This window comes from Streptopelia decaocto (assembly GCF_964273445.1).
Source record: "Streptopelia decaocto genome assembly, chromosome: 1".
Taxonomy (NCBI): Eukaryota; Metazoa; Chordata; class Aves; order Columbiformes; family Columbidae; genus Streptopelia; species Streptopelia decaocto.
Window position 1 is genome coordinate 35,600,275 of NC_138663.1, and position 19,675 is coordinate 35,619,949.

At 35.3% G+C, this 19,675-nt stretch overlaps 1 protein-coding gene across 5 annotated transcripts in view; it reads left to right on the forward strand.

The window, feature by feature from the left end:
- Positions 1–19,675, forward strand: part of USP15 (ubiquitin specific peptidase 15) — a 65,944-nt gene that overhangs the window by 27,444 nt on the left and 18,825 nt on the right. For 2 of the 5 annotated variants that reach the window (XM_082042934.1, XM_082042935.1), the window contains 4 exons: positions 1,723–1,868; positions 4,291–4,352; positions 11,615–11,698; positions 18,211–18,355. In XM_082042934.1, coding sequence (XP_081899060.1) covers positions 1,723–1,868; positions 4,291–4,352; positions 11,615–11,698; positions 18,211–18,355 — 437 coding nt within the window. Of the gene's footprint in view, positions 1–1,542; positions 1,641–1,722; positions 1,869–3,774; positions 3,867–4,290; positions 4,353–11,614; positions 11,699–12,457; positions 12,842–18,210; positions 18,356–19,675 lie in introns of those variants that run through there. The other 3 variants (XM_082042936.1, XM_082042938.1, XM_082042937.1) reach the window with 3 other exon arrangements.

Sequence of the window (19,675 nt, forward strand, 5' to 3'; positions counted from 1 at the left end):
TTACATTCATGGAAGTATGTAAAAGAACCTTAGTTTCACAGTCTCAAAATTAGCATAATGGTCAAGTGGAACATGGTCTTCCCAGAGTCTTGGACATCTTGTGTAGTTGTCTGATAGGATTGACGCTTCCTGTCACATAACAGTTCTGTTAGTGAAATGAGAATATGTTAAAAATGTACTTTAGTACTTCCGAAGAATACAAGCTGCAATGCTCAAATAATTGATTGTCATGGTATTAATAAGATAATGAAAAATTATATTCTGTAAATTCTTTTAGTGAAAGTCATTGATAAATCTAGATTTTTTTTTTTTAAAGGTCGTTGCTGATGAGATTCATTCTCACGTTCAAATATAGTTACTTGAAATCGTTGGTTGAGAACTGAATCTGACAGTACATTATTTTTTTTAGAAAGTCAACAAATCAAGTAACAGCCTGTTGCCTTGTTTATGGCACCTACCTTGCTTTCATATCATCTCTATTACAGAAACATGATCCACTCTGTCACTTGCTTTCCTACTAGAATGTGTTGTTAACTAGTAGAGAAGGAAATTGTATTCAGTTGTCTGCAATATCTATGAATATTGCCATGCATTTCACAAGCCCATGGATGGATTTTTACAACGTACTTCTAAGCTTCAGGTCTCATTTTGGCTTTTCATATTTAACAAAATGCTTGGTGTTAGAAGATAAAATAATAAGCTTAAGTAAAAGGCAGCTAGGTGAATTCTAAAGGAGCTGAAACACTGCTATTTTATCCTGAGACTTCAGGGGAATGTCTCTCAAAGAGCTTAGAGTGCCTGTTTTTATAATTGTATTTTCAGTGATCATCAGGAATAAACTTCACATTTCTTGACTCCTTTTTTTATTTTTCCGTGTTAGCTGTTAGGAGATTTGGTTGCCGTGGGGCTTTATTAGTGTACTAATTAAAAAAAAAAAAATCTAAGTGAGGTTGCTATGGTAAAGCATTGCACATATGACTTCCAGTTAAAGAGCTCTTTAATAAACTCTGCTTTTGTATAAGGAGAATGGAGTTAATGATGAACTCCTTAAATTGCAGTTGTACACAGCGGTTATACTACCTTAAAATTATGTAACACTGGTTATGTTTCTGTCAGGCAGATTAGGAGCTGGTAGACCTTTTTATGTTAAATCTTTCAGGGACAGAAAATCTTTCATTGTCCTTTTAAAACAAATTTATGCACTTCAGTTTTATAGAGTAGTCTTTAATTTCTGTGAGCATGTAAATAAAACTTCATGCATGTATATTGTGGTTAGTGCTAGTTGCACTGGGATATGGGTATTAGAAGAGTGAAAACCAAAAACCGCTTGTTTTAGGGAGAGGAACATAATGGTTTTCTCTTCCTGCACCTGTTTTTGCTGCCAGTCTTGCTTCTAATCATTCCCTACCCACACCGAGAGATGAGTAGATGGGTACCTAGGTAGCTCCTGTCATGTGTTATTTATCAACTTGTCTTTATTTGGTTTGCTTTGCTAAGAGATTCAGGAGGGAACAAAATAGTCCTCTCTGTGTCTCCATTTTAAAGGCAAGTGAACTGGCAACTTCCTGCTTGTCCTAAAACATGATGTGGTTGCATGGCTATTTCTGCAGTTCCGTTCATATTTTGACTATAAGAAAAGAGTAGGTGATTCTGATGCTTTATTCAGCCTTATGCTATTTGTGTAGTCAAATGCTAAACTTGTGTTCTCTTCCTTTCAAACAGATACAATTGAAAAAGAGATAAGAAAAATCTTCAATATTCCAGGTGAAAAAGAAACCAGATTGTGGAACAAATACATGAGTAATACTTTTGAACCTTTGAATAAACCAGACAGTACCATACAGGATGCTGGTTTATACCAGGGACAGGTACAGTGTAATATTATTTCTTTTTTTAATACATATATGTTTTTGCTTATGAAAATGTAGCTGTGTGCAATAAATTTTCCTTCTTTTGAAATGAAAATTGCTTCCTGATAAATTGTGTTAATAATAGAGGATTTTATAAACAAATTAATCAAAATAAGAGTAATCTTTGAGTATATTTTCAGGATTGAAGATGAGTTTAACTCTCCTGGTGAATTAGAAGTAGATGAGCGTAACATTGCTGACTTGAATTTGGTAAAACTTGAAATAAAAAAATGTTCCTAGGATCTGGGATATGTTCATGTAATGAAACCCCAAATTTGAAGAACTTTTTAGGTACTCTAAAATAATAATGTCTTCCACTCAAATTCTACTGTCCATATTTTGGAAATAAATTAAGAAAAAATGAAATTATTTCAGATAAGAACTATAGAGACAAAAGAGCTTGAAAACCTGCTTTAGCGTGATACTGTATCACCACTTTAAAATCACTTTGTGGGAGGATTTCTTTAGAACAACTTTTCAGATTATTATGTGGATTCTTTAGCCTTCAAATAGAGTTGGATGTTTTTTCAACTGCTGTAGTTCATGCTGTTGTGCTACAAATATGAATGGATGAAATTTGATGGCAATAGTTGTAAGCAAGATTATAGTGAAGTATTTCCTTTTGCTTGAAGTACTTGACTCTAACCTACTTACCAGCAGTATTTATGCTATGCTTCAGTTTTCTTTTGTGGCATGCAAGATAAGTAATCCGTGCACCAAAATAACAGCTTGAACTATTGTGCCCTTTACCTTCATGCTGCACACACTTAAGCTCTCAGAAAGGTAATTTTAACTATGCAGAAGTCCTGCTGGAAGAGCCCACTTTTCCCATAAAACATTTGTGTCAAAGATGTAACTTGCAGAGTGCCTCTATCCCAGTGAAACATTAACTATGAAGCAAGCGTGTTCTAATATAGCCATGAAAAGTGTCTAGGTGATATCTGTACTTTCAGCAAAACAAATATTGTTCAAAGCTGAGCTTAACCATGGTTTCTGAAAATGCGAAATGTCATGGTAGATCATGTGTGTTTGGTCAGGTGCACTTGCTGACACACAAGGTTGTTATTTCTCTTGCTGAACCTCCTAATCTAATAATTATTCTGACTATTACAGTCTATCTGACCTAATAATAATTTTTTACTGTGTAATTCTAAACTATGTATGTGATTGAGTAAATTAATGTTTTCAATTTATTAGTTGGTTTTTGAAGTGAGCCTTTAGGGATTCCATTGAACTTCTAAGTCTAAATGTTCATTTTATTTAGTAGTCTCTTAGAGCAGTGGAAAGAAATAAGGCAGAATCTGTCTTACAGCCATTCGTAACCAAAGATAGCAGACTACCCTTTTCCAGACAGAAAGCAGGTCGTGAAAGAAAGCTGGTTTTCAATGTGTAGTCAAACTGAAAATGTGATTACATCTTCAAGTGGCAGTGCGACTTACATGTAAAGTTTTGAACATAAGTACATATGAGTGAGTGTAGTCAAATACTAAACTTGTGTTCTCTTCCTTTCAAACAGTGAGTGTACGTCACTGTAGACAGAAACAGGCATAGCATGGCAGTTAATTAGGATCATGACACATCAGTGTACAGTTATGCAGAATTAGTTGCATTGGAAATGAAGATTCAGTTTAAGTATTAAAGTTTAGTTGCCATTTCAGATGATCTAGGCTATCCCAGCTGTCAGTCCAGACAGGCATGAGCTTTTTCTAGATCCTCTGTCATATCTGCCAGTGTAGGGCAGATATCTGAAATACCCAGAGGGGTTTCAAATGGCACTTGATGCCCGTGTTAGGACTGAGTGTTCTGTACTCCCTTTTGTACCCAATAACAACTTGAATGAAATGAATTTCATTAGCCAACTATCCCATTGGAAAATTAATATTGCAGTAAGGCTTTTGCAGAAAATACAGGAGTAAACAGACCGATATGATTTTAAAGATTTCAAGGCAGAAAATGGTATGGTTTGGATTTTTTTTTTTCTTACCTATCTGTGTGGTGTGAGAGGGAAATATACCTTCCTCAGCAGGACTGTTGTATAGACATGGGATTTATATAGATTCATAGATGCTGTTTAGGCATTGCAAGTCGTCTTCTGACTTCTTTGAGATACAAGGTCTTGCCATTTTTTTCCACGGATTTTTGAGATACAGAAATATTTAGTGGCTTGCTCAAAGTTACACAAATTAAGGTGTGGGGAGAAAAATAGAGGAAGAGGAAGATGGAGTGTAATTGAATGGAATATTCTTGAATCTCAGGGAATAGTACTTTAAACATCAATCTTCTCTGCCTCAGTCACATGTCTGCAAATCCATTAAAAATTTAGAACAGAAAGCAACTTACTGATACTTCTATTTTAGTTTTCTTATACTTTTTGTGGTAGGTACTGGTGATAGAACAGAAGAATGAAGATGGAACATGGCCAAGAGGTCCTTCAACTCCTAAGTAAGTTCTGAATTCAAGTCATCTTATTCACTATAGCTTAACTATTTTCACATTATTTATCTTTGAAAAAAAATGTTCTTAAAAGTGGCATTTTATTTTGAAAATAAGCTTTCAGATGTTTTACCTCAAAATATACCTAATAGTGTACTGGCTCTGTGCTACACATTGCAGAACGTGACATAATAATAGTGAATTCCAGCACAGATGTTGTTTAATTTTGTTGATTTCAGCCAGTGATATACATTATACTGCTTAAAAAAAAGAAAAAAAATCCATAGTAGAGAACTGTTAAACTTAGCTTATTTACTTCTGTTTCAAAGCATAGTGTATCTGTTAGAGGAACAGATATGTCTTTTATCAGTGTTTTTGTTATATGTAAATGTTTTTGTGGATAGTTTGTCCTTTTATCTCCAGAGCACAATATTTACACGTAAGCATTATTTAAATTGCAGTCTACATTATCAGCATGTTGCTTTTGTTCTTTGTTGAGCCATCATCAGTTAACAGAGTATGATGTTCTTTTTCTTTTCTATTCTTCCTGCTGCCATTATCAACAACACCTTGATAATGGCAAGTGAGTAGAAAGACTTGAGGGTGGTTTTTCTCCTCTAGATGGATAAACTTTTTAAAATATTGCTTCCAGAATCTACTTCAGGTTTTATTTGTTTTGAAGAAGAGTTGGAACTAGTTACTAGTAAACTAACATGATGCCAGCCTTATAAATTGTTGACTGTGTTTTTTCCCTTTGTTGGCTGATTCTTGAGCAGATCTTTCATAAAAAGTTATTTTAATTTCCTTCTATTTCTTTTGATAGTCTGCATTCATGTAATTGAGGTTCACTGTTTTAACAACATTTTTGTAGTATCATTGCTTGTCATTTGAAGGACAGAGATTCTTTATCTTTGGTGTTTTATCTCAAGCACGTTAATTAGGAACACTAATTTCTATGAAGTTTCTTAAGGGAGTCTAATTTCAATTTAAGCTTAGCATGAACAGTATAACCTTGCTTAGCAAGATGTTATGGCACAAAGAATGAGAATGTAGAGCAGCAGAGAGAATGGGATGCAAAATACTACAAGTTTAATCTCTGACCTCAAAAAACATCTAGTAGAAATGTAAATTCTTAGTCAAATTTTAAATGCAGATTTTGAAGGTTAAAAGAACTTAGATGACTCAATGTCACAGGTTATTTTGGAAGTTTTGGTAGGAAGATATTCTTGATGATGGTACCTGATTTTATTCTGCGAAATTCCATTCCACTTTATGAAAAGCATTCAGGAGCAGTATATAAATTAAAGAATATCTCCTGGAATGTTTGATTTGAGGACAAGAAAAATGGTAATAGAAAATGCTGGTGTCAGAAGAGGCTACAAGTAAACCAGCAAATGAGGATGAATAGTTTTACTGTGAAGCCGGGGTACGTTTTTGAGGCTTGGCAGCTATCAGAAAGATAAATGAAATTTGGTATTCAAATGCATTGTAATACTGGAAGTTTTGCAAAATTTAGTGGATTCAAATAGAAACTATCAACAAACAGTAATGGGGGCAGGTTTTTACATCTGTTTAAAACTTTATGGAAAACCTAATAAATGTTTAAAGAGGCAGAAATATTAAACACTTGCTTTAAAGTCTTCTGTGTGAGATGCTTTAGTATTAGTTTGTCATCACAAACATTAACAGTATACATCAAGATACCTTCCTACAGTCCTGTCATTGGTCACACACTGGTCTTGCACTAGTTCCTGCTGATACTACCTCTTTATAGTGCTTGTTTAAAAAAAGTACAAGTTGTAAGTGTAAGTTGTGAGGACAGGGAATAAAATGCTCTAGTTTAGGAGGTCAAAATGCAGAATATTGGAAAGTATGAAAGGCTTACAGTGTTCTAAATGGGCAGGATCATTTCAGAAAGTCAGCTAAGGTTTTCACAGAATCACAGAATAGTTGAGGTTGGAAGGCATCTCTGGAGCTTGTCTAGTCCAACCCACCTCCTCATAGAAGGGTCACCTAGAGCAGGTTGCTTGGGACTGTGTCCTAACAGGTTTTGAGTATCTCCAAGAATGGAGACTCCACAGAATCCCTGCAAAACCTATTCCAGTGTTTCATAACCCTCACTGTAAAACAGAATTTCTTACATTTCAATAAAAGTGCCTGTGCTTCAGTTTTTACCCATTGCCTTTTGTCCTTTCGGTGGGCACAACTGAGAAAGAGTTTGTCTCAGCTTTCTTTCCTCTCCTCCATCAGGTATTTATACCCATAAGTGATTGCTCTGGAACCTTCTCCAGGCTGATCAGTCCCAGCTCTCTCAGCCTCTCCAAGTAACTCAGATGCTGCAACCCCCTGATCGTCTTTGTGGCCTCTCAACTGGCCTTGCTCCAGGATGTCCCTGTCTCTCTTGTACGGGGGAGCTCAAAAGTGAACCCAGCACACCAGGGGTCTCTCACCTGTGCTGAATGGAGGGGAAGGATCCCCTGCCTTCACCTGCTGGCCCTGCTTTTCCCAGTGCAGCCCACAGGGGGTTTGGCCCAAGAGCACATTGTGGGCTTGTGTCCAGTTTTTTGTGCACCAGGACTGCAGGTGCTTCTCTGCCAAGCTGCTTTCCATGCCCTGCCCCAGTGTGTACCGGTGCCTGGGCTTATTCCTCCCCAGGGGCATGCCTTTGCACTTCCTTGGACTGAACTTCATGAGGTGCTTGGCTGCCCTTTTCTCCAACCTGTTGAGGTGCCTGAGAATGGCAGCACAACCTATGTTGTGACATTTTAAAATGAGAGCAAGTAAGATGTTCTGCACATTTTCCGTGCCTCTTTTTTTTTAGCAGACCATAGCAGCAATCTTTGTATTGATTGCTTCCTTTAGAGTGTTTCTTTCTTCCTACTGCATGTGATTACCGTTGGCAGGGTTTTTTTATGAGAAACATGTTAGAGGTGTGAGCATCTTACTCTGCTGCAAGCAGAGAAAATATTTACTTTGAAAGTGGCCAAACTGAGAATTCAGCTCAGGATAGGAAGGAACACTTTCAAAAATTATAGTTCTGTTTCCCTTAAATGTCTAATGAATCTGTATCAGTGAAAAGATTGATTATCAAAATAATTGTCTCTTCTGAAGAAAGAAGGGAGAAATTATTTCAGGTTTGAGATAATTTTTATATAGGACTAGAGACCCTGCTGTGCAAATTAGAATCTCAGCTCTGTCCAAGCTTGTCAGTGTTTTATTTTCTTTTAAGTGTACTGTTCTTCTAACACCTGAATTTACTTAGTTTTGGAAGTAATTGCAAGATCTGCTGTAAAAACCCCTTTAAAGTTTAATGATATCTACTATTGTCCCATATTTTAATGCTACTTTAAAAGTTTGATTTGTTGGGGTTTTTTTGTTTGTTTGTTTATTTGTTTGGAAGTATCTGAACATGGAGTACATTCTTAAAATGTACACAGGGTCAGTCAGGCTTAGGAATAGCTGGATGTTTCACTCTCGTAGAGGTTCTGTTTATATAAACTGTTTATATCAGCTAATGGTTTGTTTGTTGCTCCGGAAGCTTGGCTTCTGTGAAATGTTTTCTAGGGAGTTCATAGTGACTTATCCTGGAATGTCTTTGCTGTCATCTGCTCCCAAAATAGACATTACTCAGCATTATTGGGCAGAACTGCAAAAAATTGTGTTATACTAACTTTTCTGTGAATAACTGTCTCCTCAATGTCACACGTGTGACAAACTCATCCAAACTTAGAGATCCCATTTGCTTTGGTGGCTTATTTCCTGCTGATCCCAGACCTTGAATGAAAACTTGTGATCTCTGTGCAGCCTATTTTTTTATTCATATTTATACCCTTTTGGGGGGAGATTATTCTGCAGGCAGAAAAACAACCAACCAACCAACCAACCCTATTTGAATGGTTTATTATCATCAAGAGGACGCTTTAAACTAAGATATATAAAAAAAAGTAAAGTTATAGTTCATTTAAATGAAACAACTTTACTACAAAATTAAATTACTTGTGTTCAGGAAAAAACTGTAAAACAATTAAAACCTTTCATCCAATCTGTGATCATAAAACTTAAGACAAGGGTAAGGAAGGATCTTAAGTTTTGAAGTTCCACAAATTACCAAATGAATAGCAGGGACAATTTTTTTATTAGTTTTCTATTAAGAAGATGTTATGTGTTTATGTGCAAATATAAAAGCAAGTTAGAGAAGCATACAAAGAAGCTGTTAACTAGAAACTTATTTCCTACTAATTTTAGAAAGGTATTGTTTGCTGTTTTCTATGGAAGCTTGATTAAAAGTATTAAATCTATTGATCTATAATATTCTTCAGAAACACTTCTTATATGGTAAAAAACTAAGAATTGTTGTTTAATCTGTGAATATACATCTGTGTATATATTAAAAATAACAGATTTAATACTGATCCCTTATTTTTAGATTTCATTGTGGAACAAATCATCCTATACAAATATTTGACTACTTTGCATAATTTGCAGATGATCTGCTGTTAACTTTAACATTTTTTGTATGATAAAAAGGTATACATAGAAAATTTTTTTGACCATACAAATATTGGAGATATTACACTTTCATAGTTTTTTCTCCTTGTTATATCCTGGAAAAACACTAAGGGCTCTTACTTGATTCTTCTTTGTTTCTGAACTGGATCTCATAATGCTTTAAGAGAAAGCAAAATAATTGAATAAAAGATGCTTAGCTATCATTTTTGAAATAATGTAATGTTTGTGTATCCAGGTTTTTTAGGAAAAAATATACATGAATCTTCAAAAGAAAAACTGTTTGTCTATTGAAGTTAAGAGTATTGTTCTTAACCAAGATATTTAGAATTAGGTTTTTTATCTTGAAGCAGTTGATATGCAGACAAGTGTGCCTTTATACTGACTTTGCCATGTAGAATAGAACTAACTGGGGCCTTACTCTGTTGTCTTAAATTGTAAAAGGAAGAGCTGTCAGAGCTTGTCTGCCAGTTAAGAGCTGAACTGCTGTTTGCTGGTGCAAAATAACTTGTTAGACTGTAGTAACCACGTGTCTGAGCCCCTGTGGGTAAACATTACACACTGGTAATGTACAAAAGGTGTTTTCAAGTTAGTTTAACAAACATGTTCATTAATAGCAGTTAATGCGGGGTTGAGAAACTCTTGCCCTGAACATTGAAGTTTTTTTGATTGCCGAATGTTAAAATATCAACCTTTCATGCACGCCCCCCAAAGAAGTATGATTAACCAAACTAATTGTTTTTTGTAAGAAGAGAATAGTCTGAACTGAAGCAGGCTAAACATTCTAAGCTTGCTTTAAAAGACTCCATTTTATGGTAGCCTGATTATAATCACACCTTCATAGATCAGAGTCCTTTGAGGATTAAAGGACCTCTCAAGATAATCTCATCCAATCACCCTGCTAAAAGCAGGGGCAGCTGGAGCAGGTTGCCCAGGACCATGTCCAGGCACAGCTCTAATACCAGCAGGGATGGAGACTGCACAGCCAGTCTGGTTAACCTGTTCCAGTTTTTGACCTCCTCCACTTTAAAAAAGGTGACAGTTTATCACTTTTTTTTTGTGACCATCATCTCATGTTCAGATAGAATTTCATATATTTTGACTTAGACCCATGGCCTTTTGTCCTTTCAGTGGGCACAACCAAGAAGTGTCTTGCTCCACATTCTTCTGTGAGGCTGCACACCTCCGAGTAGGGGGAATCTCTTACTGGTTTACATGTTATTATTATTACTACTGATTGTCATCTTCTCTAAGAAACAAATTAACTTATTTTTTGGTGAAAACCAGACCTTTATTTACATAGCTTATTCTGGTTTCTTTTAATTTTTTAGACAACAAAACTACATTGAGTTTTAAAATTTAAAACTGTATTGCATTTGAATTTGGTTTAAATTATATAAAATATTGAAGTTTGTTTTGAAAAGTTCAATTTCAGATAAAATGATTCCATTCAAATAGCTTCTTCTAAAATAATTATGCATATGAATGTGCATAATTTAACTTCTGTCTTGAATTTAAGTAGAGTTAAACTGACTTTAATTTTATATCTTCCTTGTGGACACAGTCTGTGTATTTTACTTCTTTGAAGATAATGTTCAAATAAGAGGATTTAGACTGATAAAGGAAATCTACAGGAAAGCTTTATGAATGTTGGTCAGAATATTTTAAAAATTAATTAACATTTTCTTCACATGGCACTATATGTTTTCTTTTGGAAAAGGTTTATTAATAAAAAGTTGAAAATAAATGCGAAATATACTTGGGAAAATTCCCTGTGTAAAAATGTTTATATCCTTGCAGAGTTTAGTTCTTGAAAGGTGCTTAAAAAAATCCTGGGCATGCAGAATTCTTAGTATTAGGATATGTATTTCAAAGCTTTCCAAAGGCAGCTGGAGCTTTTTGCAAACCAATCAGAGTTGCATTGCTCCCATAAAAACCTGGAGGTGCCTAAATTCCTTTCAGTATTCAGAGACTTTTCCATGGTTATTTGTAAGATTTGATCAGAAAAATACACTGCAAGATAGTTGTATATTTTATTTAATTGTTACATTCAGAGGGTCTTTGTGATAAAAATAATTAGTATTCTGATGTTTTAAAATACTCTTAAACAATGGGCCTCATCTAGGTGTTCCTGCTCCGGCAGGGGGATTGGACTAGATGATCTTTCAAGGTCCCTTCCAATCCCTAGCATTCTGTGATTCTATGATTGTATTACTTTTGGCTAAAAATGTTCTTTAAAGGTTATTTAGTGTTATACATAATATCCTAGAACTTTTTAATAGTATTAATAAGACTATTTTAATTCAATTATTTCATACTGCTTTTAAACTAACCTTGAAGCATGTATCTTAATCATTTATGTATGTCATCTCAACATCTATTTATGGTTAAGTGAAAAATTCATAAAATTTCCGTGTTAGAAACCTTACATTGTAGGTTTTAGAACATCAGAATATCTGTAGTCATACAGAAAACAATTTTTTTTTTGCACAGGGGTCTCTGATTTGTTTGTTTATTTACTTTTTGGTTTTAATAGCTCTGTTGCTTCAACATGATTTCAAAGTTTAAAGTACTGTGAAGCATTTCGAGTTTCAAAAGATGGATTCTGAGGTCTGCATGTCCTGGGTATTTTTAGTGCTTTGCTCACTTAAAAAAACCTTTATTTTCCATGCTTGTTGATAGGCATTATTCATTTGTTAGCTTACTTTCACAGTTTTTAGTATCTTGGCATTATTATCTAATTGATAATTTTCATGTTTTCAAAGGTCCCCAGGTGCATCCAATTTTTCAACTTTACCAAAGATCTCTTCATCTCTATCAAATAATTATAACAACATGAACAACAGAAAGTAAGCAATATACCTTAAAACGTTATTTAATTTAATTAAATGTAATTTAACTAAATTTTGATATTTTTATAACTCCTAACTTAAGGATTTTGATTTTTTTTTTACAGTATTTGGATTGTGAATTGTTACTGGTCACTATTTCGTATATCAGGAAATCAAACACAGTTAAAGGTGTTTGGTAATACTTAGTCCTCAGTAGAACAGACACTAAAAAGAGTGTTAAGCATTGTAAGAAAATATATAAATGCTTTATTTAGAGTTTATTGTGGTAAAAATACATTATTGTTGTTATTGTCCCACCTGAATTTAGATGGAGAACAAAAAAAACCCACTACTTGATCAGGTTTTCCCGTATTTATTGATGCTAAGGTAGTGTAGCAGCATGTGTGATATTGCACATTGATTTGAGACCACTACAGCTGAATTGTTTTAACTATAATGGTTTTCATAGTGATTATAGCCATTGGTTATTATCAGCAACCTCTGTTTTTTAGTGCTGGAAGATTTGAGGGAGATCAGTCTGATAGGTGTGCTTGAATATTACAATGAGCGGAGGCTTAGGAAAAGAGGCTTCTCTCTTTTAAGGGTTTTCTCCTTTATATTCTAAGCCAGAAGTTTAATAAAGAATGTGATAAAACTATAAAATAAGAGCTTTTATATTCCAGTGGCCAACTTTGTGTGTAACCCTTTTTTGTTGTACACAACTGTGAAAAAAAGTTGGTGAATATAGAAAAACACGGAATTATTTCACTTTAACAGAAAATGGAGCATCTTTCAAATGCTTGAAACCAGAGAGCACTCATCTTTAATGCAAGCTGGGGGAAATTGAAGAGGCTTATTCTTACAATTCATTCAAATTCAAAATATTTTTCCAAATATGCATTTTGTGATCAAACGTGAAGATATGAAATATTAAAAAGGTGACATAAATATTAAATATCTTATACAATATCTTCCAGTTAAATACTGCATTTATCAGAAGTGATTTTTCCTAAGGGGTGAAGTGTCACTTGTGCTTCTACCAATTGTGAGTAGCCCCAACTCTCACTGTTAAACAGCTGAAATCCATGTATTTAACTGCAGTGTATTATATTATGTCTGTGAATGTGTAGTCAATAAACAATAAAAAGTATATTGTATCTATGATTGTGTGAAAAATAATTTGACCAGAGCTGAGCCTCTGGCTGGGAACTAATCTCTCCTTCCCGTATTGCTTATACAGAAGACAGTTGTAGCACAAAAACCAGAGCTTACGAGTTACGTTTTCCTAGAGAGCCATCATTTTAAATCAAGACAGCAAGGCTTTCTTTTTTCTTTTTCCTTTTTTTTTTTTTTTTTTCTGTTAGCTTTTCCCTAGTGATGCTGGAGTTATTTTTAGGAAGTACTTATGAAACCTCTTGCCAGCTCTTTCAGATCTAAAGATAGTTTCTTCACTGGCTTTAGCTGATTTTATTTTTATTTTTTGGTTTGTTTTGGATCTAAAGTGGGAGCTTTTAGAACTTAAGGTAAAATTCTGGGATTTTTATTTCTTTTTTAATGTGAGGATTTTCAACAGAATTATATGTTTAAAAGGAAATTATATAAAATTCACATTTGATAAGGAATTGGTCCTTTGAAATGTCTTAACTATAACTTAAGCATCTGTAAATCAGATAGCAGGTACATGTTCTCTGTAGTGTTACAAAATACTAGCCATTTTTCTCTTGTAACTGAAATCACTGTATATCTGGATATTTAGTAAGACAGATACTCAGTGCAGAAGTATATAGTTTTTCTTACAATGCAATAATACAGTTATGGTGAGTTTAACACAAATATTTTTAAAATCACAAATGTACAATTCACTACAATATGTAATACAGTAGAATCTTTAGCAGCATTTCTGTCAGAATACATGTTCAAGATGAACTGGTTCAGGAATAGATAAGTCATATCTGTTAATACACTATGTACTTTAAAGTACTGTTGCATTAAGAATTTTTGTCTTCAAAATGTAAATGGGAAGATCTATCTCTGTATTAAATTGTATTCTATCATTCTGGGTTATCAGTTTCTTCCCATGTTCTACTCTTCTCACAAATACCTCCTTGTCTAAGAAAGCACTTGTTTTCCGTTAATTAATGCTATCTTCTTTTCATTATTTTCTTAATTAACTACTTATGTCGGCTTTGCCTGGAATTTATTTTCACATTTCTGCCTTACTGTCTCTTACATTGCATGTTATCTTTAGCAGAGTAGCGAAATTATGCATTTGTGGCTTTCTAGGATCCATTGGCTCCTCCATAGGGACATGAGATGCTGTGACTCTGAAAGAAATACCAAGATTTGTTTTGAAGATAATTTGAGCTGACAAAGCTGATTTGTAAGGCAGAAAAAGCAAACAGGTTCTGTGTAGTATTAGTCATAAATGGTAGTCACTGCAAGACTGGTTTTGCAACTATTATAACTCAGCTATAGAGTACAAATTATGTTAAAACTCTGGAAAGTATCATGTTTCTTTGTATGGTACACATTTCTGTAATACTTATCCAATCCAGGAACTGCTCTGAGTAATAGTAATCCTCAAAGTGGTAAATATTTAATTGTGATTTTAGCTAGTTACACATTAGATAATAGAAAAAGCTGGTGCAAATTTTACCAGGTCCAAAGCCTTAGTTTCTCTAAATGTGAGTTTGCATTTGATGAAATGGAGGGTTCCAAATAATTGATCGTTGATGTTCTTTTGCCTTTTCAGATGATCTTGTTGAAAGAATAACATAGGATTAGCATATATATGTTAGTGGATTCAGAAAAGCAGGGAGAGACACGCATCACTTGGGTCTCACTGGAATTTCTGTTTATTGCTATTATAAAGCAATACATTTCATGTCACATATGGTATTTCTAAAATAATGAGGGGAGGGGATTAAAAACAGTTGAACAGAGATTTTGTTTTGGGATTTAAGAGAAAAGTTGTTTTGTTTTCATCATTTGTAACAATTGTTTCAGGCTCCTAAAATAACTTGCTTCATCATTCAGTAGTGTCAGCTTGTCAGAAGACAGCCAGTTGGCACCTTTGTTCACATGCTTGGTATATCTCAATATGCTTACTTCAAGAAGTATAAATGTTAATTACATCACCTGTAGAAACAGTTTCTTCATGTTGCACCTGACACGTAGGCAAATATTATCAGGAAGGTCATTTTTTTTTTACTTTATTTGATAGTGATCATGAGCAACAACAAAGACAGTACTCTTGTGTAGTGACATAGGTCTCCCCTGCTCTTTCAAGCATCTCTGAAAATTGATGGAACCCAATTACGTGTTTTGTTAAAGTGGCTGGTCACAAAAGCACGTTGGCAGTGCATTAAAGTGGTTGAAATACTACAGAGCTCAGTAAGTGTTCCAAGCTTTTAATTTTGTGGGCTCATTCTTGCAACTAAAATTCCTTTTGCAGCACCTGTTGTTGCTATATGGCACTCCATGGTCAAATTGTGTCCTTTCCAAAGCTAGTGATGCTTTTCCAGACTTCTCTGTTCCAAATCCTTGCTTCCCAGAACTCCAACTACACCGTGAGTGCTCTGGATTCATCATCATCTGAAAGCTCTTTTGAGGTTTAAAGGCAGGATACAGAGAGCACATGTAAGTCATTTCAAATATGTCACATGCAACTCAAAAATTATAGATTTACAGATAATAAAATCTGATTTGGAAACCTCCTTTTACCATTTTCACTACTTCAGGAAGGGTCTGAAGATGGTTTTGCTTTTTCAAGCCTTGCCTTAGTTTTTGAGCAGGAATTTCTTCTCAGAGCCATCAGTGTTCTCTTTCCGTTATTGCCCTGACTTGGCTGCCCCATTCTTATACTATCTCTCTGCTTTTCCATGCGTTGTTCCTTTGTTAAAGGCAACTTTCTAAAGGTTTTGCAGGAAAAGCAGATAGAGGCTGGGGACACGCTATCACAACTTACTTTTTCTAGGGCGTTTCTGTAAACTTGCCTTGCATCTTGCCATTGTTAACCATTTACTACTGACTGTTAATAATACTTTATTTTTTGTCCAGTCTCAAGCGCATGAAAAGCAGAGGCACAATGTAATTTAAATAAAAATAATTCTTCCAGTAAAAAATCAAGTTTGCAGACTGATAAAGCTGTAAGGAGACATCTCCTAGTCTCCTGCACATAGTAGGCTCTGTGTCTTGCTTGATACATTTTATAAAATGTCACAGAAACCCAGAAGAAAAATGGATGAATATACCTGACTCACGGAATGTGTGTGGTAACTATATCTTTAAACTCCTCAAATGTACTTGTGTGAGCCAGTATGGAAGATAAAAAGAGCTCAAAAATGGCTTTCACTCTTGAGAAGTAAGCCCTTGACACTTTGTCCCTTAGAGCAAACCAACATTGGGGATCTATCTGCATTACAGTTATCTTGAATTAAATTATCATGGTGTTACCTGATTTGAGGAAGTCTTTCCCGTGAATGTGCTGTAACCAAAAGACACCAATTGCATTTCCTGGATTTTTAGTGTCCCTGCTGAGGGGGCAGTTTGTAAAGGGGGGAAAGCTGCAGAGAAGGAAAAGAAGGGGAGTGAAAATCCCCAGAAAAATTACATTCAGTCTGCTTAGTACTCCTACAACTCCTACATTTGCAAAAGAGATTTCTGTTAACCATGTGAAAAGTGTAATCGTTGAGTCAGGCGAGGAAAGCGGTAGGACGCAAGCAGGGCTGGAAGTCGAAGCTTATTGTGTGTCCTCTCCGTGCGTCTTTTGATTGCTGTTGCACACTGTTGAGCTGCGTTGGGGGGTTGTGGAGGTTGCATTAAGCACCAGTGGCAAGCCGGTGCTTCTTTTTTTCCTGGGAGAACTAAGGTTTCCCAATTTAAGGGAATTCTAATTGATTGCAGTAGCTGGACTGCAGCTGCAAAGGGAGATGGAAGGTGATTTTCCCTGGAGATCTCATGCATGGGTGAAGGAGGGACTAATGATAGAGAAGAGTTGACCACAGAAGCAAGCTTGGAAGGGTGTGTGGGCCCTGGAGTTCAAAAAGTATCTTGTGTAAACTAGGGTGAAGCATTTAAGATAGGATTAAGCTGAATGGGCAAAACCAACTTTACAGGGATTTTTCGTGGAGAATGACCAGTAAACACAATGTCACTTAGCTGGTTCAGGGGCAAGACAGAGAGCAGAGAAAATGCACATGTATGGAGAAGGGAAGGACTGATAGAAAGGTCAACTATTAAAAAGAAATTATCAGATATAAAAGTTTGAGATCAGGAGCTTTATGGACAGTAGACCTATAAACTACACAGATTTCTGAGGCTGACAAAAGATGGAGAAATTTTCTTCCCCTTCTGTTTGAAACTTTTTATAAATCTTGTGATTAAAACAAAACAACTTATTCATGAAAAGTGAGTATTTGTGCACTGAGGGAACCGTTGCAATTCAGTTGGATGTAGAGCGTGTGATACCATTCAGGAATAATGGCTGGAGTGTACCACTGCACACTTGCATCCTCAGACTTTTACAATTATAAATCTCAGTTATTTATCAGAATTGTTTCTTTGCACTGTGCATTTTTCCATGTCATTCTTAGCAATTGACTTTCAAATTTTTGTTCAAGTTTTGCTTCTAATGTGAATAATGCTTAGTGACTGCAGAAATACTCTTGAACTTTAGCCAAAGCTTCTATCACACAGATTTCATTATGATCAATGCCTGAAATAGTTTAAGAAAGACTTTAACCTTTCTGGTTGGTTGTTTTTTCTAACTTCTGTAGCACTATGGAGCATTCTCTTAGAAGATTCTTGCCTTTCTGGTGTTCTCAGATATGCTTACTTTACTGTTTTGAGGGTCATTCTATATTTAGTATTTGCATTATTTCAGCTGGAAACAAATTGCTTTAAAGTTTACCATTTTACCTATTCCAGTCTTCTCCAGTTTCTCCAAACAGATACATCATAGAGATTTATAATGAAGTTGTTTCAAAGCATTTTGCGCATTCTTTTAGCTCTCAAGGCTTTCCTGCATTCGCATGCTGGATTGTGCTGTCCTAGCAGGGCGGCTATAAATAGACGTTCTGATGCAGTGAGGCAGCTATGCCACAGTGGCCTTGGAAATCTCAGCTTTCACCTGTAACTCTGCATTCCCATTCCCACCGACCTCACCCTTGCAGTAGCAGGATGCAAAAGGGACATAAATGATTGATTGCTGCTGGTGGTGTCTAAAATCTGAGTGTATTAAATTTGATGGAGCAATGAAGAATAGAGTAAGCTGTGAAGCTGCTCCTGTCAAAAAAGGGTAGGGCTATAATTACAGTTACTGCAGTACATTCAATTTTGATTGTTTGCACAGGTGATTTTTAACTTGAAATTAATGTTATTATGAAAGTTAAATACTTCTTTAGAATCCTTTCTTGTTCACGGAAGTTACTTTAACATTTTTAATTATTTAGGTTTATAAAGTAGTTGTATATATTAAAGAACTATAGAGTACATGTTTACATTGTAAAAGATGTTTTGTTTTTTTACAGTGTGAAAAATTCAAACTATTGTCTCCCATCGTATACTGCTTATAAGAATTACGATTATTCAGAACCAGGAAGACACAATGAGCAGCCAGGCCTGTGCGGCCTGAGTAACTTGGGGAATACATGTTTCATGAATTCAGCAATTCAGGTACGTACTTCAGAACAAAATGAGCTTGTCTTCTTATTTGGAAACTAATATTTTGTTATATTTTGCCATGTTTAGTAACTAATATTAAGAGACTCCATTAAGTAGCAGGATAGGTTTGAAAGTGAAGAAATAATACATCTACATTGGTATACTAGAAAGGTGATTTACATAGCTGCATTCATTGTTTCCCTTGTTTTTACACGGTGATCGATGTCAGAAAGAGATTTGACCAGCATTCTACATGAGTGAACCTTTAAGTGTGATTTTTTGGTTTTTGTAATGATTGCCATGCATGCATGTCATGAAAAATACTTTGTCATTTTGAAATGCCCTTGAGTACAGATTGTAGTGCTGAAATGTCAAAAAGTAGATGACCAGTGGATTACTAGGCCTTTTTTCCTAACTAATTATTATGTACTTTTAGTACACAGGTTGACACGTGGGGAACCTTGGAACTTATTTCCCTTTGACCTTTCCCCTTTGAATAGCTGCTATTTCATGGTTAAGATATTTTACATGAATGTTATAGCTTGTTGCTTTGCTATGATTGAAAGAGAAATACTAGTATACCTAGTATTACTCTTACCAAGACAAAAAAAGCTTAGTCCTTTTAAGTGGAAGGTGCAGTAGTAGATTAACTAATGATCAGAAAGAACCGATAGTTTGATTTGGTTTTGTTTAGTTCTGGAAGTCATGTTTTGTCATCAAAGCAGTCTAATGTCAAAAAAAATATAAAGTGCGTTTAAGTTCTTGTTCACATTTTTTTCCTGCTGTCTGTAAAGATACTAGATCCTAACAAAGCATACTTCAGAGTTAGTCTCCTTTTTTGTCACCACAAGGGTTCCTGACATGTTTGTGATTTTCTTCAGGTGAAATTTAAAAAAAAAATGTTGAATTCCTTCTCTACCTCTTCAGGAAAAAAAGGCATTTCAGACACATTTTTAAGCAAAATTTATGAAGTTGTTGAAAATTGTTCAAAAGAAGAAATATTCCAGAGTTTCTTAGTCTATGCAGATCTTCTGTCCCTCCTTGTATACAGAATCAGGGAATAATTTGAGTTGAAGCGACCCCAGGATGATCATGGGTCCCACCTTCTGTTTGCGTCCATTAACACTAGTCCTGTCACTGTTCACTTCTGAGAAGGGTCTGGCTCCACTTCTCTGTAGCCACCGATTAGGTGGCTGCAGAGACAGCGATGAGCCCCTTAACCCTGTCATCTTCAGATTGAACAAATGTGTCCCGCTCTGCTCTGCACTGGTGCGGCCTCACCTGGAGCTCTGTGTGCAATTCTGGACGCCACAGGGTAAAAAGGATATAAAG